Source organism: Chelonoidis abingdonii, chromosome 6, assembly GCF_003597395.2.
Source record: "Chelonoidis abingdonii isolate Lonesome George chromosome 6, CheloAbing_2.0, whole genome shotgun sequence".
Lineage (NCBI taxonomy): Eukaryota > Metazoa > Chordata > Testudines > Testudinidae > Chelonoidis > Chelonoidis abingdonii.
This window is the reverse complement of record NC_133774.1, coordinates 38,687,176-38,708,320: the sequence shown is the minus strand read 5'-3', so window position 1 is coordinate 38,708,320 and position 21,145 is coordinate 38,687,176. Positions and strand designations below refer to the sequence as shown.

The window sequence follows — 21,145 nt, the reverse complement described above, 5'->3', positions numbered from 1 at the left end:
CCATCCTGCCCAGCATCCTGTCTGCCGACAGTGGCCAATGCCAGGTGCCCCAGAGGGAGTGAACCTAACAGGCAATGATTAAGTGCCGTCCGTCTTCACCCTCTGACAAACAGAGGCTAGGGACACCGTTCCTTACCCATCCTGGCTAATAGCCATTAATGGACTTAAATACTTGGCATTTGTCCTTATTGAATTTCATCCTATTTACTTCAGACCGTTTCTCCAGTTTGTCCAGATCATTTTGAATTTTAATCCTATCTTCCAAAGCACTTGCCACTCCTCCCAGCTTGGTATCGTCTGCAGACATTATAAATGTACTCTCTATGCCGTTATCTAAATCATTGATGAAGATATTGAACAGAACCGGACCCAGAACTGATCCCTGCAGAACCCCACTCATTATGCCCTTCCAGCTTGACTGCGAACCACTGGCAACTACTCTCTGGGAATGATTTTCCAACCAATTGTGCACCCATTTTATAGTACCTCCATCTAGGTTGTATTTCCCTAGTTTGTTTATGAGAAGGGCTTGCGAGACAATATCAAAAGCCTTACTAAATGTTACCATGTTGTGAAAGGTATATGTAGGACACATGGATCTTAAAAGGTGAATTGTGAGAGATATGCAAATTCCAGAAGGGAATGCAAATACTGTATTTTAGGGATGTGAGGCTTTTCTCATAGTCTTCAGGAAAATCTATAATTTCCTCCTCTGTTCCTCAGTTCTCCTCAGAAATATGCTCCTTCCTGTCAGAACATTGTACTGGTTCTTTAAAAAAAAAAAAAAAAAAAATCTTTGAAAATCATGTATTAAGCAGAATCTGTAGGTTCTTCTGGTATGCTCTACAGATGGTCCATAGGCAGGACTCCTGTGAGAATATCTGCAGATATCCATGATTAATCTTTACGAGGGGGGCCATTTGGACAACATTATGAAACCATTCTTCTAAGCTCTGCAAAATTATGGGATTAATTAAAGCCTGTGGACCTCTCCTCATAATGACTAAATCACTGCCTTCGGTTTGTACTATAGCTGGGATTGATAAGAAGAGAACCCAATACCCAGATACTTGTGGTTCTTGGAAAATGGAGATAAAATTTTGGTTGATGTTGAACTTTTCTAAATATGTCTGATGTGTCAGGGTTTTAAGGGGAATCAATAGATAGTTTTAACTGAACTGCATCGAGGTATTTACTGCTGCTGCTTTTATGATAGGAAAATTTGAGATAATTTTAATGATAATCCTGATTTCATTATACATATACTATACAGCTTTTAAATCCTTAGGAGTCAAGATGCTTTAGGGAAAACTCTTTGGTGGCACTGGAGTCTAACTATCCTTTGAGGTTTATCCCCTTAGAAGTTAGAATTCTTGCATGGTGAAGATCCCACCGTAGATGGGTTAATTTGCTGCGGTGAACTGAGAAAGCCTTAACTGAATGCAATCCAACCCTTTAGCTAACACCATCCCACCATCACTTTGGTTCAACGTTTATTTTAATGTACAAGCCCATTCTTTAAAAAAGCAAAACAGCATAATTTATTTAAAAGATTCATATCATTCTTACAATACTTTTACATCTAATTTACAGATAGTTAGGAAGTTAATATTCTGTTAAAGGAGAGAGAGATTTCTGCAGAACAATCTGAAATTAACAGTAATTATTGCAGTGATTCTTTTGATGTGACATCCACTCTGGAATTATTTTGACAAATACTCATGGATTCATACAGTTTAAGGCCAGAAGGGACCATTAGATCATCTAGACTGATGTGTATATCACAGGCCATTACATTTCACACAGTTACTTGTGTTTGGCAATGGTTAATCACACTCTGTTCTGTTAAAAAATTGTGCCTTATTTCCCATTTGAATTTGTCTGGCTTCAGCTTCCAGCTTTTCAATCTTGTTATGCCTTCATCACTGAAGTAAAGAGTCTTCCAGTATCCTGTATTTTCTCCCCATTCAGGTACTTACCCTCTGTGATCAAGTCACCTCTAAATCTTATTTTTGAAAAAATAAACATAATGAGCTTTTTGAATCTCTCACTGTAAAGCATTTGCTCCAGATTTTGAATCATTTTAGTAAGCTCTTTTCAGCACCCTCTCCAGTCCTTCGACATCTTTTTAACTATGTTGACACCAAAACTGGATGCAGTACTCCAGTAATGGTCTCACTAATGCCATATACAAAGGTAAAATAACCTATTTACTGCTTCTTACTACTCCCCTGTTTATATATCCGAAAATCACATTAGCCCTTTTTGCCACATCATCACACTGGGAGCTCATGATCTACTATAACCCCTAAATCCTTTTCAGAGTCACTGCTTTCCAGGCTACAGTCCCCCATTCTGTAGGTTTATCCTGCATTCCTTGTTCCTAGATGTATAATTTGTATTTGGTTGCATTAAAATGCATTTTGTGTGAATGGGCTCAGATCACTCCTTATGATTGCCCTGTCATCATCATCATTTACTATTCTGCCAGTATTTGTGTCATCTGCAGATTTTAGCAGCAGTGATTTATATTTACTTTCACATCCTGGCTGTTAATGTTGAGTAGTGTCAGGCCTACTACTGATACTTACAGAACACCATTAGAAATACCACCATTTGATGATTATTTCCCATTAACGACTATTTTTGGAGATCTGTCAGTTAGTCTTTACTTAATATATTTAATATTCTTTTTCATATTGTATAGTACTGATTTTTTAATCAAAAGGTCATGTGTTATTAGGTCAGATGCCTTACAAAAGTCCAAGTATATTATATCTACACTGTTATATTTATTAACAAACTTTTATAATTTCAGAGAATGAAATCAGGTTTCTACGACAAGACTTGTTTTCCATAAAACCATGTTGAGTGGCCATAATTGTAGTGCAGTCCTTAATTCCTTATTAATTGGATCTCATCAGCTTCTCCATTATTTTACCTCAGATTGATGTTCAGCTAATCAGGCTATAGTTACCTGAGTCATCTCATTTGCCCTTTTTTGAGTATTGGTACGTTACCACACTTCCAGTGTTCTAGAACTTCCCTGGTATTCCAAGATTTATTAAAAATTAACATCAGCAGCCAGAGATCTCTCTTCATCCAGTTCTTTTAGGACTCTTGGGTGCAACTTACCCAGGCCTGCAGATTTAAAAATATTTATTCCAGTATCCCTGGTATATGTTGTTTAACATCCTCCTTAGTTACTAGTGGTCTGGAAAGTACTTCATCATCCTTATACGATACAAGCAAATCATCCTGATTCTTAACAAATACCGAACTGCATCATTAACAATTTTACCATTCTCATTTACCATACTCATTATCTGGGGAGGAGAATCCTTGGAATATCCCATTTTACCCTTATGTACGTTAAGAGCACCTTCTGAGTGCCTGAATTTCTGCTGTTTCCCAGTTCTTTCCTTGTCCCATTTTATCCTAAGTGGTTATTGTGCATGACTACTATTTACTGTAAATCCTTCTGTCCTACACAATCTCCTGTGACCCAATAGTGACTCATTCCAACTTTGGGAACTGAAAATGAGAATCAGACAAAAAGATTACTGTAAATGAGCCAGATGTGTGAATTTTCCAAGTTTAAAGTTGTGAGGTGGTCCACAATATTTTTCCTCTCAGCCAAAAGTCAGGTGACATGTTAGCGTCACCAGCAAAATGATGAAGGTGAAATATATTGGGTGACTTGCCAGTTCCTATCAGGATGGGTTAATGGTTCTAAAACAAATTATAGATTTATTCCATGGTGTGTGAATTAGTTATCAACAGTTTAAATCACTACTAATATAAGTCACATTGTAACAGCCATCAGCTGAAAAGATTGCCAGACCTTTGCATGTTGCAGGAATTTCACTCTGCAAACTCAGCAAAGTATTCACGTAGCTTTATAGAAATCCTGTAAACATCTTAAAAAAAACCTTGCAAAATCTTTCATGAACCCAGAAACCTCACCACAGGAATTTAACATTTTCTAGATAATAAATGTAATTCTCTTCTTCACTAAGGCCTTATCTATACTAGAAAATTAGGTCAGTTTAACGATGTCATTCATGGGCATGAGAAATCCACACCTTTAAGCAGCATAGTGAAACTGACCTAAGTCCCCATACAGACAAGAATTCTTCTGTCAAGCTAGCTACCACCTCTTGAGGAGGTGAATTACCTACTCTGACAGGAGAACTCCTCAGCATTCTACACTGAAGCTCACCGTTGTAGCAGTTTAAGCGTAGACAAACCCTAAATTGTAAATTTAAAGTAGATGTGTATCTAGAGAATAATAATTAGTAAAATATAGTATTTTCAGATAGAGTAGGAGCAGGCATAATTTTTTTAAAGAGCTCTTCTAAAATATTCCTTCCCTGAAGCAGCTTTTGTATTTTTAGCAAAGATTTTGAAAAAATACTGTATTTAAGGATTAGCTTTAGCTAACTCTCGAACCAGACTTAACATAGCAAAATAAGAACACTGGCTGGAAACACCTTTGTAATGTTCATTCTTACTATACAGTGCAATGAGAGCTTCATGAATGCAGGTTTCATCCAATACACAATAAAATATATGTTGGCTGTTAATGTAGTACCTTCCATGGCATGGTTTTCACCTCCTCCCTCAACAGTAGGTTAAGAGGCATGGAATTTCTTGCTGGCTCTGTGGACTGTAACATCTGTCCATGGTGCTAAGCATCCGAAGTTGCCTCACAGACTCTTTTAAAAAAATCATATTGGAGGGCCACTTTAAAGGTGTTGGAGCCCCTGACTATTAAACTTTTCTCAGAAATGTCTATGGGGCTGATGAAGAAAATGTAATTCCCTGGCCCTGCATAATTCACCACTCTTGGACTGCCCGGTCCCAACCTCTTCCACATCCCCAGATTTCTAAGAGCATTCTGCAGAGTCTCTGAAAATAAAACAGTGCCAGATATGCCATACAAGCAGAGCAGGAGAAATCTGCCAGAAAATGCTCCTCTCTGCATGCAAATCACAGGGCAATAACCTGTGCCCATTTAATCCAAACAAAAATTTTAAGGAAATTTGGTCTGCGGATTATTTATAGCCCTCTTCTGTAACTTTTAAGACCAAAGTTTTTTTGCATCATTTTCACCATATTTAATCTGAAAAATCAGCAAGATATGTTTGTAATTTTGGTAATTGATAGGTGGCAGCAGTGCTCATCTGCAGAAGCTGACTAGGAGTGTGAAAACAATATAACATATATGACCTGCTGCTTTCATGCTAAATAAAAAGCCCTTCTCTAGCATATAGCTCACAGTTCTATATAGTAGGTTAACTGTGTCCTATGACAGTGATTCTTCAGACTGTACATTTTTCCTCAAATACCTTTTTGGAGCCATTTTAATGTTCTGCTGAGGCTGTAGTGGCCAACCTGTGTTTCCAAAGGTAAAATATTTTATGGACATTTTCCCTATATAAGCCCAGAAGAGTGAGACACATTGCATTGTGTCTCTGTGTGTGCAAGAGAATATTTTTCAGTAATGTATTCACTCAAATCTTGTTACATTTTTGAAATATACAATAACATTTCATTGTATAATATTCTCCTTACCAATATACTGTACACTGTGCCAGAGGTATATAGTGGCTGTACCTGCTTGCTGTATTTTCATTGCATTCCAGTTCTCCTGTAAGGAGATCTGTTAATTTCATTATTTTTTGTGTGTGATTGATTTTGCTAGGGTTTGATTCCCTTTCAAGCACTTAGCACTGCTGAGATTGATTTCTAGCATCATCGCTCAGTGGAGTAAAAAACACTTCAGCCAAAAGCTCCCTCATGACTATTGTCAGTCAGCATCTTCTAATGAATCAGCAGTGGGGGCTAAGATTGAATGCTGTACCTCATTCATCTTGTCTTTAGGCATATCACCATTGTCATGTTAGAAAATTGTCCCTTCTTATGATACAACAAAGACTCTGAAATTTGTCGCAGTTAGTGCCCAATTTTACACCAACGGGTGCAAATAATTTATTCATCTTTCTGAGTTTAATTGTTTGCTGAGTGGCAGATGCAAGCATATTTCATTTAGAGCTCTGAGTCAGCTCATTGACATGCATCACTTTTTAACTAATCACTTCTGTGAGATATAACTGTAATTAATTACATTAATCTGATATGACACTGGAGTGAAAAGTTGCATAGCTACAGCAAAAATTTCATGACTACAGTGCCTTTGTTCTGTTTTCTGCATGGAAGCTTTACATGTATTTATAACTGTAAGATTGTAGGTTGGCTTGTGTTATTCCATCTTAATAATAGGTGATTTTTGTCTGCTGAAATAGCAGAACGTTTTGAGTTAGCAGACTGATCCATGGCCAAGCAGGAATTGATCTGTTTTTTAATTCAGATGGCATCAAAAGAAAAAGTATTTTCATTGCTACAGATGGTCACATATGTTTAAGAATCCTAGAAGCTTTATTCTTCTGGTTTCCATCACTCATAAGATTCAGATTGTTCCTTTCCCACGTAAAAAGTTGAAGAGACTGGACAAATGACATGGAATGTGTGTAGAATACCTGCTGTGCCTATTTTTTTTTTTTTTGATAGATTCGACATTCCGTTTGAATGGAGCTGGCAAATGATACTGACAATAAAAAAAAGTTAAGCTAATCAGTCTTTTTTTTTGTGTGTGTGTGTGTAGGGATAATGCTAAAGGCAGGAATGCCATTAGTAAATAGAATTTAGCATAGAAAAGAAGAAATATTCTGTTCCCAGGAGATTCACCCATGTTAACCAATCAGAAATTAGCATACAGCATGTCTTTATCCCCTGCATTGATATCTTTTAGGATGAAATACAATTGGCTCTTAGTTGGGGTTTGTGGGAGGGATTAGTTGATACTGTTCGTGACTTTCCCCTCGGGTCCTTATTTGGTAGCTGTTGATAGAACCAGTCTTTCCAGCAGCTGAGCATCTTGACATACATTATTCATTAAGTCCTGGTGTTCAGGAAATATGCAGATCCTTAACTCTTTAGATATTTCTTCAGCTCATCCAATCTGTCTCTTCAAGCTAGTCCTTGAACGTCTGGAGTTTTATAAATGGCATTTATACAGTCAGAAGACCACGCAATTGGATTTCATGTCCAAATACCTCATATCTACCTAATTGCAGAGAACCTTCAGATGAGAAAAAGTAACTAAATAATAATAACAACCTTTCTTCTGGAGACTCTTTTACAGTGTCAGATAGAGAAGAACTAAATATTTTTAGTTAAACTGGTAGTATAAAAAATCAAAAATGCCTGAAGCAAACTATTTACTCTCAGTTTCTTGGGGCTACATTAAGGTAGGATTTTTGTTTTATCTTTTAAGAACGTTGATTTGCAGTGTATGAATAATGGACAGTATGTTTGGGGGTAATATGATTGTGAAGATGAGAATCAGAAAAGAGAGCCCCCTTTGAGCAATAATAGTGCACCACACTGTATACATTCTTTCCCAGAAGGTATATTTGTTTATTTTAAAATATTATTAATAGATAATAAAAATAGGTGATAAAGATATAGTCCTTATGTAGACCAAACACATAGTGTGTAGCTGCCTATGTAAAGTTAAAAGAAAATCAGTAGAATTATTTTAAAAAAAAAGATTTTAACAGAATCATGCTACAAAAATAGACTTTTTTAAACAGGAAAAAGCTGTTCTAGAAAATAAAGTTGAAATACTGTACCATATGCTAAGGAATGTGTGATTAAAGTGAATGGGTTGAGAATAATGGGTGAATGTGCAGTTATGAATGGTATCTTTAAGTAGCATTTTCTTTTTACCTGCGTGTGTGTCTGTGTGTGCCTGTGTGTGAGAGAGAGAGAAAGAGAGAGAGAGGTTTTCTTTAAAACCCAAAGAGACTGAAAATTGTGTTCTCCGAGTGCTGAACTGTGTTGAATGTGGAACAACTTCAAATTAGTTTTAACCTGTAATACTGCTAGCAAATAAAATATAAAGCAGCTTATCTCTTAACGAAAGCTTTGCACTGATGAATTAAATCAGTATTCTAAATAGTACACAGTGCAGAATCAACTTAGTACAAAATCATATTTGGGCTTTATTTGTCTTCTAGTTATATGGCTGCATATGTATATACAAAAATCTGGGTTGCCTTGCTAATTTTGTTCATGGAATATGTATTAAAATATAACTTCATCATCAGACGTTTAACATGTAATAGCTGTTCCAGATCATAGTGTTTTAAATAAAATTGTTGCTGTGTATTCATTCTAAACTAAACAGTCCAATATAGGAACAAAATTGTTGTATTAAATATAATGCAGACATTGTTTTCACCTAGAACAAGATTTTTTATGCCCAGTTGTATTAATACTAAGAGGATCACAGCTTTGTCTTAGAATCTTAAAAATGAGAAATGGAAAACCCCTGTTACGTCATTGTATGCTCTCTCTGCTAGTGCAGAATTGTTACAGAATATTCTCAAATATTTTGTTTAATCATCTGTGAAGAGAATGTTTTTCATTATGCCAGTTAGCTGGATTCTCTTTATCATTTATCAAAATCTAAATTGAAACTATTTTCCATTCTCCAGGGTACATCTAAATGTTAAGCATTTTAAAAAATTCTTTCAGAAATATTTCTTAGACAATCACACAGTTATTTATATTGCTCCTGTTTTCTAAAACACGGGTGTTCAACCAGTTTTCCATCTCTCTGCTGAAGTCTTTAAAATGGGTTGATCTTTTGCTAATTGAATTTTAATAGGCACTGTAACAGCCTTACCTGATTAGACACAATGAAGTATATCTTCTGTGCATGGTAACTTCATACAGTGTGCATAGACAATGGTTTTAGCTAAGAAGCTGAATAAGTATTTGAATAGAATTTTGGTATATTATATTTACAAATACATTGCACAACGTAAGTATTTTGGGGAAAATCTTCCAGCCATAAAGATTTGATCTTGTCTTCTGACAATAAATATTTATAGAATTTAGGACATTTCTGAAATTCTAAAGAAGAAAAGACTGTCCTGGATACAATGAACCATAGCACATTTAAAACTGTTACTGGATAATAGCTTTACATATTTCTGTATGCTTTGGAAAGTACCTTATATTTTGTTAAAATATTTTTGAGAATTATCCCTATGGAATATCCCTACATTGTTTACCTAGAGCATCGTTCTTTACACCGTTAAATGTCATTTATCTCAGAGCTGAGATGTATACAATATATATCCCTTTAGCACGCTTGAACATAAAAGCTTAAGCATGACCTTGAGGTTTATTAAACACTGTGGGCTCAACCATGAAATCCTCATTCAGGCAAGACTCCTATTGAAAGGTAGTTTTGCATTAGTAAAGAGTACGTAAGGACTGAGAATTAGCCAGTAGGGCCAGTCGATATTAAATAGCTTTTCTATCACTTCTGGAGGTTTTTTAGAATGTAAAGATTTACAAATATGCTGCAATAAAATTAATTTATTTTTATTTTAGTTCTAGAACTATCTTTTTAATTGTTTTAATCAGTGTTCCAGAGTGGCTTTGTCCATGAAAGAATTGAGACTGAGGGATTGGAAAGGCTATGGCCAGTTTGTCCAAAAGCTGCCTGCTTCCACTAGCCACAAATTCTGTGTTGTTGCAGGAGGGTGCAGTAGACTGCAGCCATTAATGCAGCCCTTGAGCTGCAGCAAAATGGTTGGGTAGTTGCCCCCCATATATTGTGGGCGGGATTCAGTGTATTCAAACACATACACAGCTCCCTGCATGAAGCCCCTTTACTAAAGCTTTGTGCTGAGGACAAGATTATCACAAAAACTATGTGAAAGTTTTTAAATTTTAACCCCCAAAAGCTGTAGATATAAAATTAAACACACAGGCCAAATTATTTTATTACCGTACATTTACTTTGAACCTAATTACCATCCTTGAGACTTCAAGGTTCAATGCACTGTAAATATAACCCCAGAAAAATGTTATATGTATGTAAAAGATGTTGACTGAGAACAATTAATACGGGAAGAAATTGTCAAAATTCTCCAAAGAACCATTGCAAGGTGTTCTGCACAGAGTACTATAAAAATATCATTTGTATATTATCTCCTCTAACAAAATAATGTTTGAATATATTCTTAATAAAGTAAGCATAGACACAAATGAAAATTCTGTGAAATTTGGAATATGTGTTCTACGCTTCAGCCCAAAACAAATTGAAATGACTAGGAAGCTTCTAACCCAATTTATAAGAACACTCACTCTTTGGAAATAACCACAGTATTGAGGGAAAAGCCCTAGTCCTGCAATACTTGTGTATGTGCTTTACTTTAAGCACGTGAATAGTGCCATTGAAGTTTATAGGTCTGCTTACATGTTTAAAGTTAGACCGATGTTTAAATTTTTGCAGAATATGGTCCAAAATAAGCAGTCTTAGTGTACTGTATTATTTTTGTGGCCTGAAGCTAGATACTTAGCATTACTTGAATATAGTGTCTGTGCTATAGTTTCCTATAGTAATAGTAAAAGGAAAAAAATAAGGTTTAATAGAAACATGTAAGAATTGAAACCAGGGTTTCTGCTGTCTTCAGAGATTTTTCAGTAATTGCATTATTAGATGTGGCATCAGTCTAGGGTGACCAGACAGCAAGTGTGAAAAATCAGGAGGGGGATGGGGGGTAATAGGAGCCTATATAAGACAAAACCCCAAATATCGGGACTGTCCCTATAAATCGGGACATCTGGTCACCCTACAGCAGTCTCCATTGTGAAAATACATTTTACTGACCCACTGGACACATTACAGTGGAGAATTCCCAGTGGGGAATAGCTTAGCGCCTATGCATTCTTCAGTCAATGGTCTTTGACAGTTTAAAGGGTTTGGTATATCATTTTTGCTTTTAAAAAAGGTCTGGAAGCTGAAGTGGGTAAATCCCTCTCTGATTCTCACTTGCAAAGCACGTTGTAAAAGGAGAATTCAGTGTACACGTAGGTCTGCCAAAACCTTTGTTCTTTAGGGTGAGATGCCAGTATAATAGCTACACTGTATGTTGTAAATGTGTCTTAGGAGCAATAGATTTTGCATATTATGAATTTAAAAATTATTTAAAATTGTGCAGTAGTTGGTTTGGGTTTTTTTCAAAATACAACTTTTTATTCATTTTAACATTATATAAAATTAATAATTAACAGTAATTATTCCAAATTTTGGTTGACTTTTTTTTATGCCATTTTGAAACCCTAGAGTTTTCTCATACAAGCAATTTTATTTCTTTGATCATGAATGTGCAATGTCTGGAAATGTAAAAGCACTTCCTAGCTGATCAATATTACTATTTCTGTAACTTACAAATCATCAGGGTATAGACATTTTACCGAAGTTTCATACCCTTAAGGAGGCTTTTACTTGCAGGCTGGGAAATGTATACTGTGCTGACCCACAGCTGTGGCAAGAACCTATGTGATTTAAGCTAAGATCTTACAGTGGGCCATCTGAGTGCCAAGCACAGTTTCATTCTAAAATGACAATGCATGGATGAACAAACATGCTGTGAGTTGATGCTGCAGGCAACATATTCTGCTTGCCTTTTGAAGTGCACTCTTGGCCCCAGATGAAGTCAATGAGAGCTCAGTGAACCCAGCAGGAGACAACATGGCCCAAATTATGTCTATTATTTTTTCATTATTTTATTTATTATTTCATAGTAATGTTTCTTGAAAGAACAGAATACTGCATGTGAGAATTTCTGATTTAAAGAGTATCAAATAATAAACAACTACAGTAAACCAGCATACGATGACAACAACGACAAAAAATCTGGACTGTTCCATCACTAACCCAGTCCTCCATTAGAAACTCAAACACATGAATATCTATATATTTCTGAGTGTTGTCTGCCTAATAACAACAGCATCATTGTTCTCTTTCACTGGCAGCATATGTTATTTCAAAGACTAACTTTATAAAGGACTTCAACAGAACATACATCTTAGTGCTGATAAAGTCACCTAGCTTTGTCATATTTAATTAAAAAAGAAAATCAATGTTAAACACTGTCCAGATGTTTTTAAAATGAAGTTAGCAAATCATATCAAAAGCATTGTTGGTTATGCACCTTAAGTATGGGAAATAAACTGAAGGATAGATTTGGGATTTATACTTCCAGTCTGGTTGAAGGCCAAGGGTGAAATCCTGGATTTTACTCCAAATATTGTTAGTGACTTTTTAATTTGTTTTGTGGAGGTTTGGAGTTGGTAGGAGCCTTATTTTAATATTAGTATCTCTATTATCGAATAGCAGGAAAGTAGAAAGCATTGACCAACATATTTGTACAATTTCATACTGTGTGGCAGTCTAGATTAGATTATATTGTTTAAAATTACCTGTGCATATGATAGACAGATGAGAGACCAAAGATCTGCATCAGGCCAGTTACTGTGAAATTAAAGAGAGTGTAGACTTTTAAGCAGTTATCATGGTCAGCAGAAATTCCAGGACAATCTTTCCTAGGTGATAAAGACTACCATTAATGCTGTGCTACATCTACAAAAATGAAAGACGGAATTGTCTAGGTGTATACATCAAGGAAGGGAAGAAACTATTGTGAGTGGTAACTGGAATTAAGTGTATTATTAAAGAAAGAGAGAATTTAGTCTTAAATAACCTGAAGGTGAGATGTATTAGGATGTGGAATAATCTACCAAAAGAAGTGGTATCTCTTTAGACTAGATAGACTAACTTTCTTAGGCTGTTCAATCAAAATTTTCAAATTTGAATGCCAAAAGTTAGGTGCCTAAATACATATTAGGAACTTTAATAAAGGCAGCATGTACATTTCAACAATTGAACTTCCCTAGATATCAGTAGATTGGGTGTAAGTGGTTCTAATGGAATTTTTAGGTTATGTCTTCACAACGAGCAGCACAGCTTCAGTGCTGCCACTATGCTTCTGTAGCACTCGTAGTGTAGGTATTTCCTATATCAACAGAAGGGGTTTTTCCATCAATGTAGTAATCTACCTCCCTGAGTGGCAGTAGCTAGGTCAATGGAAGAATGTCTCCATCCACCTAGCCACATCTACGCTGGGGGTTTAGGTTGGGTTCACTATGATACTCAGAGGTGTGAATTCCCCTCTGTGAGTGACATAGCTAGGTCGATCTAAATTTTAAGTGTAGACAGGGCTTAAGTTAAAATGAAGATGTCTAGTACAAGAACATATAACTCACACACACACTTGCCAACTCTTGCAATTTTATTAAGTGTCTTCTGATAGTTATCAGAGTAGCAGCCGTGTTAGTCTGTATCAGCAAAAAGAACAGGAGTACTGTCGCCTTCGAAAGCTTATGCTCAAATAAATTTGTTAAACTCTAAGATGCCACAAGTACTCCTCTTCTTTTTTCTGATAGTTAGTGTTTTATTTAAAGCTCTAGCTCCTGGACTCAAAGCCCAAAGTGAGTATTTGAGAATCTAAACTTAGTTTTTTTTAAATGATGGTTTCTAGCCCTCATGGTGCACTCTAAAGGCTCAAAAACCACAAGACAAATGCCCCAATTTTTATAAAATCTTCATGATTTTTAAGCCACTTGATTTTTGGGGCCCAACTCATGCTTTTTTGATGTTTAAACATAGCAACACTATAGCTCTGAATTAGGTTTTAAAAGCCCAGTGATTGCTTATGTTGTGTATTGCCATGTAGTTCTTAAAATCCATAACTCTGCATATGTAATAAGTTTCTAATTTTTAGAAGGGTGTAATAGTATGCTCCAGTGTAGTATTTCCAAGATCAAAATTGAGCATTTGGCTTATGACAGAAAGAGAATTCAGACTTCGTAGAGAGAGCTTCCTGGGCTAATCATATGTCCAGATGGAAGCAAAGATGGTAGAGATAGCAAATGCAGTGGTGACTGATTGTTATACAGCTACATTTTCAAAAAGATAAATTTACCATGATGTATGAAGAACACCATCATAATGTCAATGACTTACAAATACTATTTTAAAATATTTAATAATATTCACTGTACAAGGCATTCTGGAAGAAAGGGCTTCAGTGACAACAGGAGGGGAGCTAATTTTTTCAGCCTGCTTTTCCAGCTAAATGACAGAAAAAGAACAGGATTAATTATCAGTTTTCAACATGGCGTAATTTTTACAGTGGGGTGCCTTATGGACATGTTCTGGGGCCAGCATTATTTAGTATGATGATGATATGGAAAAGGAGATGAAGAACAGTGAGAGAGGAAATATTTGCAACTAATTGATACAAAATATTTGAGTTAGTCAAGACTAGAAAATATTGTGAGATGTTTCAGAGGAACCTAACAAATTTAGGTGAAGGGGTAGCGCAATGACTGATGAAATTCAGTGCTGAAAATTCATGTTAATGTATATTGGAATAAGTAACTTTAATTGCTGAATACTATTTATTGTTCCTCATAATACAAGGACAGGGAGATGTTCAATTACATTCAAAGGCAACAAATATAAAGATCTTTTACACAATATGTTCTTACCCTGTGGAACTGACTGCTGCAAGATATCCTCAAGACCGAGAGTTTAGTAGGATTCAAGAAAGGATTATACATTTATATGGATAATGAGAATATCCAGGTACATAAATAGGATCCATATATATGTGAACCACTAGCAGCTGGGGGCAGTAAGGAGGAAGCTTCATCTGTGAGCAAGTTATTTCTCTGAAGCCTCTGCTACTACTCCCTGTCAGAGACATGATACTGGACTAGTTCATCATTGATCTGATCCATTGGGCAGTTCCTATTTTCCTTTGTTTCAAAAGAAAATAAACCAAAACCCACTTCCACAGGGATAGCTTTTGTTATGGGTTTACAGTAGAGAAGAGATACTGACATGTCTGATCCTTCCTACAAAGATATTTGAGCTTCTGAGTTATTTAAAAAAAAAAAAAAACCTTGAGAAAATTGCAAAATGTATGGCAACAAATCATATGGAAACAGTGAGTGTATGTGTATGATAAGGAGAGCTATAGTACAGAGTTGTTCAAAAATGATGGTTTCCCATTCCTTAGCACAACTAAAAAGTGTTCCTCTGTGTATACATAGAATATAACTTAGTTATTCCTCTCCAAATCTAAAATTCAGAAGATTGAAATAGCAAAAATAGTAGTTATAGTGATGTGTGCACATGCTTGCAGTTAGAATTTTCAGAAGCTCACACGGTCCCAATGTCTCTGACACCGAATCTTTGGGATATATCCATCTTTAATTCTGTCTTCTAACCATGGACAAGTTCCGAAGTAAAGCAATATTATTTTGTGTTGTTATTTTCACAGTTCATCTCTGTTTACTGTATCTTCTGAATATAATGTATTTATTTATTATAAATCAATACAATTTTCTTACTCTGAGTTAACTGTTTCTTAACCATTAACATGCTTTTTTTTTCTTTTTTCTCCTTTTTTTTTTTTCCCCCCAGTTTAAAAGAATGCTCAACAGGGAGTTGACCCACTTATCTGAAATGAGCCGATCAGGCAATCAGGTCTCAGAATATATATCAAACACATTCTTAGGTAAGAATATATTATGGGAGTGATTTGTCTTTTTAGTAGTTATGCATTCCATAAACTATGTTGTTTAGTATTTGGACAGAGAGATCATTATAAATTGATAAAATTAGCTCTCTGCATTAATTGTTGCATATATATATTTTGTGTTGCTGCTTTGCTCAGAAAGTTGTTGAGTACTGTAGCAAAGTGTTCTGGTTAAAGACCTAGTCTTATGTATTCCCATGAACTGTTACAGTTAACATGAAATAATCTTGCCTATTACCAACATAATTGAGGAGGGATTAGTATAGTGAATTGTTTGATAGATTTAAAGATTTAATCCTTGCACCCTGTTCTCATTTTGGCCAGTACAGAAGTTATACGGTTATACTATAAAGTTATCTTGATCTGATGAAAGTACATAGCTAAAAATAATCCCATTGAATCTCTCAGCACATGGTGGTGGTGCATTGGCATTCCCCATCTGCAGTTAGAGAGGGTGATAAACATGACTGAGTCAACATTTGAACAGATTTCTGCTAGGAGAATAACTTCAGCCAAGGAGCTCGTGGTGGGGAGGGCTTGGTAACCATGACATTGTATTAGCAGGTATGAAGATAATAGTGGAACAGCCCTCTCAAGTCCCACCTGTGTGATTTTGTAAAGAAAACAGATTTTTTTGCAATTTTTAAATAAATAAAAACAATATTCTGTATTTGTGTATATTGAAGATAGATATTGAACATGCTAATTTAAACATGGCTTGAAGACATGCACACACTTACCTATATTCACAATCTTAAATAGGCTATGGACACATGGGTATGTCTAGATTAGGATTAAAGGGCATTAAAATATATGTTAAAATATAGCGTGAATGTGTGTGTATATTTAAAGAAATTTTATCCAAATCTCCAGTACCCTAAATGAATTGGTTAAAGTGGGGTCCATTTAATTTATTCACAGTTTCAGCAGAATGCCCAGATTCACCTGCACAGTAAAGTTTACCTGCTTATGTGAGAAGTGAAACTCTATTGTACAGTTTCAGGAATATTTAGAAGCTCAGGATAAGGCTGCCTGAGGAGGTGACCCGCTTAGAAGATGCCTCTCACATCCTCTGACTGAAAAGACTGAGCTATCAGCATCTTTGCATGTTTTCACGTGAAAAATTAAGAGTCGTTTTGACAGGAATAAAAAATGCAGCTGTCAGCCTTTCACATGTGACCTGCATCTTTCGAGCAGAATAAGCTCTGGAGAGACAAACACTTAGAACCTACTGAGAATGAATATTGTCTTTCTGTGGTTGGCATGCAAATAAAAAACAATATATTAATAAATTAAGGAAATGCAAATGTAAGGGGGTTGCAACACGACTACCTCAGTTGCAGAACTCTCCTTAAATATATTAAAATAAGAACATGCATATAAAAATATAGAATCAGGACAACAGTATGTGGAAGGAAAATGTTCTTACAGAAAATTTAAATGAATTTATGTCTTGTTAACCAAATTCTGCATTTTTCCCCGTATTTTTTTAATACTCAACCCATCTGCTGAGCATTTAAAGACCTACTAACATTTGAAAGCTAGGAACATTTAGTGAGAAAGATAGGGTGTTACTGTTTTGCTTTGAAATACAGGCACTGTTCTCCTAATCAGCGACACATGCCTTGAATACAATTATTAACAATTACAACATATACATATATATATTTTCTCTTGGTAGAGAAGCAAGGGTCCTACAGTATATATTCATACATAAACAGTGTGATTAACCAGTTCTCTTCTAGACAGATAATGTAAGAGAAACTAGCAACCAGTTTAAAATAATCTGCTGTAAAAACCATATCAGTATGGGAAATTATCTTATTTTAAACATACAAAAGGTGATCAGTACTCATAGCATTAGTTGCCCATATTTAACAAAAGATGAGGAAATCCCATGGAATTCCATGGCAGATCGCAAATCTTTCAGACAGACACTTTATTTCACTTGAGCTAATCTGACAACTCAGTTTATAATCCTCCTTGTTGATGGATCTAAACTTTGTGCATATGACCGAAACTATAAACATCAAGGTATGCACACGAGTCACTGCTCTTCATTTGTTGTCTCTTCACCAGTCAAGAACTCTCCTCCTCCCCTGCTTTTCTAATTGGTCAGAGAGTGGGGTGGGGAGCAGGAGTTATGCTGCAGGCTAAAAACTTGGTGGCATTTTTACATTCTCTTCTTTGCTGTGATTTATTCGGAAGCCTCTGCATTTTCCAGTGGTTGGAAACTCCTGAAAGGTAGACAATAAAAACTGAAGAAGCAAACACAGTAATCCAGAAATGCCACTGCATTCCCTATGCAGTTTCAGTCTGTCCATTAAAGATGACCAGTGCAGGAGGGGAAAAGATGTTTGTACTTTTTTTTTTGTAGGATATATATGTAAACTTATAGAAGGTCAAAAGGTTGGTTGGTTTGTTTGTTTAGAAGTGTATTTTTAATTATTTTCTCTGATAGTTTTTATGTTAGAAATATCAGTCCTTGACTTTCATGGTCTTGCTGGAGGACTCCTTGAAGGACTGGAGAACACATGGTGGTATTACATCACAAAAGATAAGCTTGAGAAATTGAGAAGGAAACATTTTAAATCAAACTGTTTAAAACTCTTTGCTTAGTTGTTGTTTTTTGTTCATTTGGTTTGGTTTTGGTTTTTGGGCGAGTTATTTGTTTTGTTTAATAATTAGGAAAAAAGCCCTCTATTACAATAGATTTCACATGCACACATGCTGTCTCTTCAGTTGAGGAGTGAAAGGGCATATTCTTCAGTTCACCAGTCCTCCATCAAAAACAGGAAAGATCGGGACATGCTAGCCCTCTTCTTTCTAAGGTTAGAAAAAAATAAAAATGCTTTTTAAAATCTTTTCATGCCTCCTTTTATATTTCATAAGGAAGCAAAAAGGCAAAACCACTTTTTTCTCTCCATTGCAGGCCACCTTGCACTCCACTTAGGCTAATTTCAAAACCTTTAACATTCAAGAATATTCCATTGTTTCATAGCACAAAAGAACGGGCTTTTTAAATATGGGGGAGGAAGTTCAGAGACTACTTAATTAAATTTGTACATATGGGAAAAATACATTTAATATTTAACTCTTCCAGACTTTGTTGCTTTCCATCTGCTTGAAATGAGATAAAAACAGTTCAGGAGAACCTTTCCCAAATGAATTGCATGCAGTGAAATCCAGACTCAAAGGGTATGTCTACACTGCAATAAAAATCCCCTGGCACCGAGTCTCAGAGCTGAGGGGTCAGCTGATTCGGGTTCTCGGGTCTCGAGCTGGGGGGTTAACAATAGCAGTGTAGATATTTGGGCTTGGCTGGAGCCTGGGCTGTGAGACCCACTCCCTCGCAGTCTCAGAACCCAGGCTCCAGCCCAAACATCTCCGCAGTTTTATAGCCCTGCAACCCACATCCTGCGAGCCTGAGTAAGTTGACCTGGGACAGCTGCAGCTGTGCCACGGTTCTTTTATTACAGTGTAGCCTTTGGGGCTTATTCTCATTTACATTAAGGTCACTTTTCACTAGTCTGGAAGTGTACAGGGGGCCTTAAAGTGTATCTAAGTGTAATTTACCCCAACTTTAAACCACTTTAAACTTCATACTTGCAGAGCAACATAAAGTAACCATCTGTAAATGAGAAGCAGGCCCTATGTATCTGGATCTTTGAGCTTTCCTTTTGGAAGTGTTTCTGCACATATGAAGTGTGGTCATTGTCAGAAAAGTGACTCTATGAAAATGGCACCTTCTTACTTGACACATCTCCTTCCTTTGCATCTTCAAGTCACATCTTCATATCTGACAAAAACAAGTTTGCACTTTGGTTAACACGATAGAGCTAATTCATCCGAGAACAACAAATTACACTCTTTTGTACTTTACAGGCCATGAGCAAACTTGCAAGTTAAGTCCTGATTACAGATATCTTTATTACTAGTAATGATGTAAGCACCAAAAAGAACAGCTTGATTTTCAGATCCCAGTTTGAACTTTCAGGTGTGGCCCTTTTTAAAGAAATAACATCTATTGCATCATAAGTTAAGTAAGTAATTTCCCCCAGTTAGAAACAGAAGAAATATGATTCCTCACAATGTTACTTTTACAAAGCCACCCTTCAGAATATAACAACACTTCAGACAACAAACATTTCCAAAACTAAAATGTGAACCAAAGAAAAAACAAGCAGTATTTTGACACGGGCTTGAAAAATATTCTGATTTTCTTGGGCTGTGCACATAAGGATGAGAGATGGTAATGTTTTAGCCTGAAGCCAATATTTAAGGGTAAAATCTATCAATGCTCTTCTTGCCATAATCAGCTCAAGCTATTTTTTGTATTTATGTTACATAACTTCTAGAGCTGATCAGACATTTTCTGGAATAGAATGTTTTTTCTGTCAGAAAATGTCAGTTTGTTGAAATTTTGTATTCCTGCAGAAATGTTCTGTGAGAACACATTGGTTATAATGAAATTCTAACAGAAACCAGGCAGATTTTGGTTGGTTCTGCCTGCTTGGTTTCCTGCCAGCTTGCCCTGCTAACTTCTTGGCAGCCTGCTAGTGCTTGCAACCGCCATTCCAGAATACCTGGCTCCAGGGCAGCCTGCCACACTGGCTGCATCGGAGTGGGAGCTACCAGGACTTTCAGACTCTGGCAGTTCAAAAACCCTAGGAGCCCTGGCTCCCTGCCTGCTGTTTCCAGAAGTTGAAACGAAATTTTGGAATTCACTTTCTAAAGGAGATACCTAAATTCATTTTTTCATTCTGATTCTGAACTTTTTTATTATTATTTTGGAATGTCCCATGGAATTCAATTCCAGTTTCTGGCCAGGTCTACTACTTTCTTTTTATGTAAAGGATTACCTCCCTATACATTGTTGGATGAGGGGGGATGATGCAGCCACAAACTACGCTCAAAGTCTATTCAGAAATAATGGAACAGCCTTTGGAATAGTGCAATGATTCATACAATTGAACTTTGTTTCTTGTTCAGTTGTTGTTTTTAATTTCTGATAATTATTAGTTTCCACATTTAGCTTAAAAAAGACAGAATGACAATGGAAGGGTTATAGTGTACAGAGAATCAGTCTTAACCACTAAGATTGCCAAAAAATGTATAATTTTAGTAAGTATGGAAAATGCCCTTCAGAGTTATTTTTTTCTCTCTTTCTTCAAAGACAAACAACATGAAGTGGAAATCCCTTCTCCAACACAGAAAGAGAAAGAGAAAAAGAAGAGGCCTATGTCCCAGATCAGTGGAGTGAAAAAACTGATGCACAGCTCTAGCTTAACTAATTCCAGTATCCCCAAATTTGGTGTTAAAACAGAACAAGAAGATGTTCTTGCTAAGGTAAGGAAGATTTAACCTGTTCTCTACCAAGACCTTAGAAACTTACTATGCAATTTAATGAAATTTTCAGGTTGTCAAACAGACATCAGTGTATTATCCCATACTCTTTCCACACCCTTTGATTTCAAGGGCTAACGCCAGATTCTTATCTCACTTAGGCAAGTATAAATCAGGAACAGTGAAAAAATGAAGTGAGTGTATAGTAAACTTCTGTTCCAACAGGAGCACAATGGGAATTTTTTCTATCTGAGAAGTACATA

General features: G+C 36.0%; 1 protein-coding gene across 5 annotated transcripts in view; it reads left to right on the top strand.

The window, feature by feature from the left end:
- Positions 1-21,145, top strand: part of PDE4D (phosphodiesterase 4D) — a 654,671-nt gene that overhangs the window by 621,030 nt on the left and 12,496 nt on the right. For 4 of the 5 annotated variants that reach the window (XM_075066967.1, XM_075066968.1, XM_032796951.1 and 1 more), the window contains 2 exons: positions 15,422-15,515; positions 20,713-20,885. In XM_075066967.1, the coding sequence (XP_074923068.1) occupies positions 15,422-15,515; positions 20,713-20,885 (267 nt within the window). Of the gene's footprint in view, positions 1-6,953; positions 7,314-15,421; positions 15,516-20,712; positions 20,886-21,145 lie in introns of those variants that run through there. The other variant, XM_032796965.2, reaches the window with a different exon arrangement.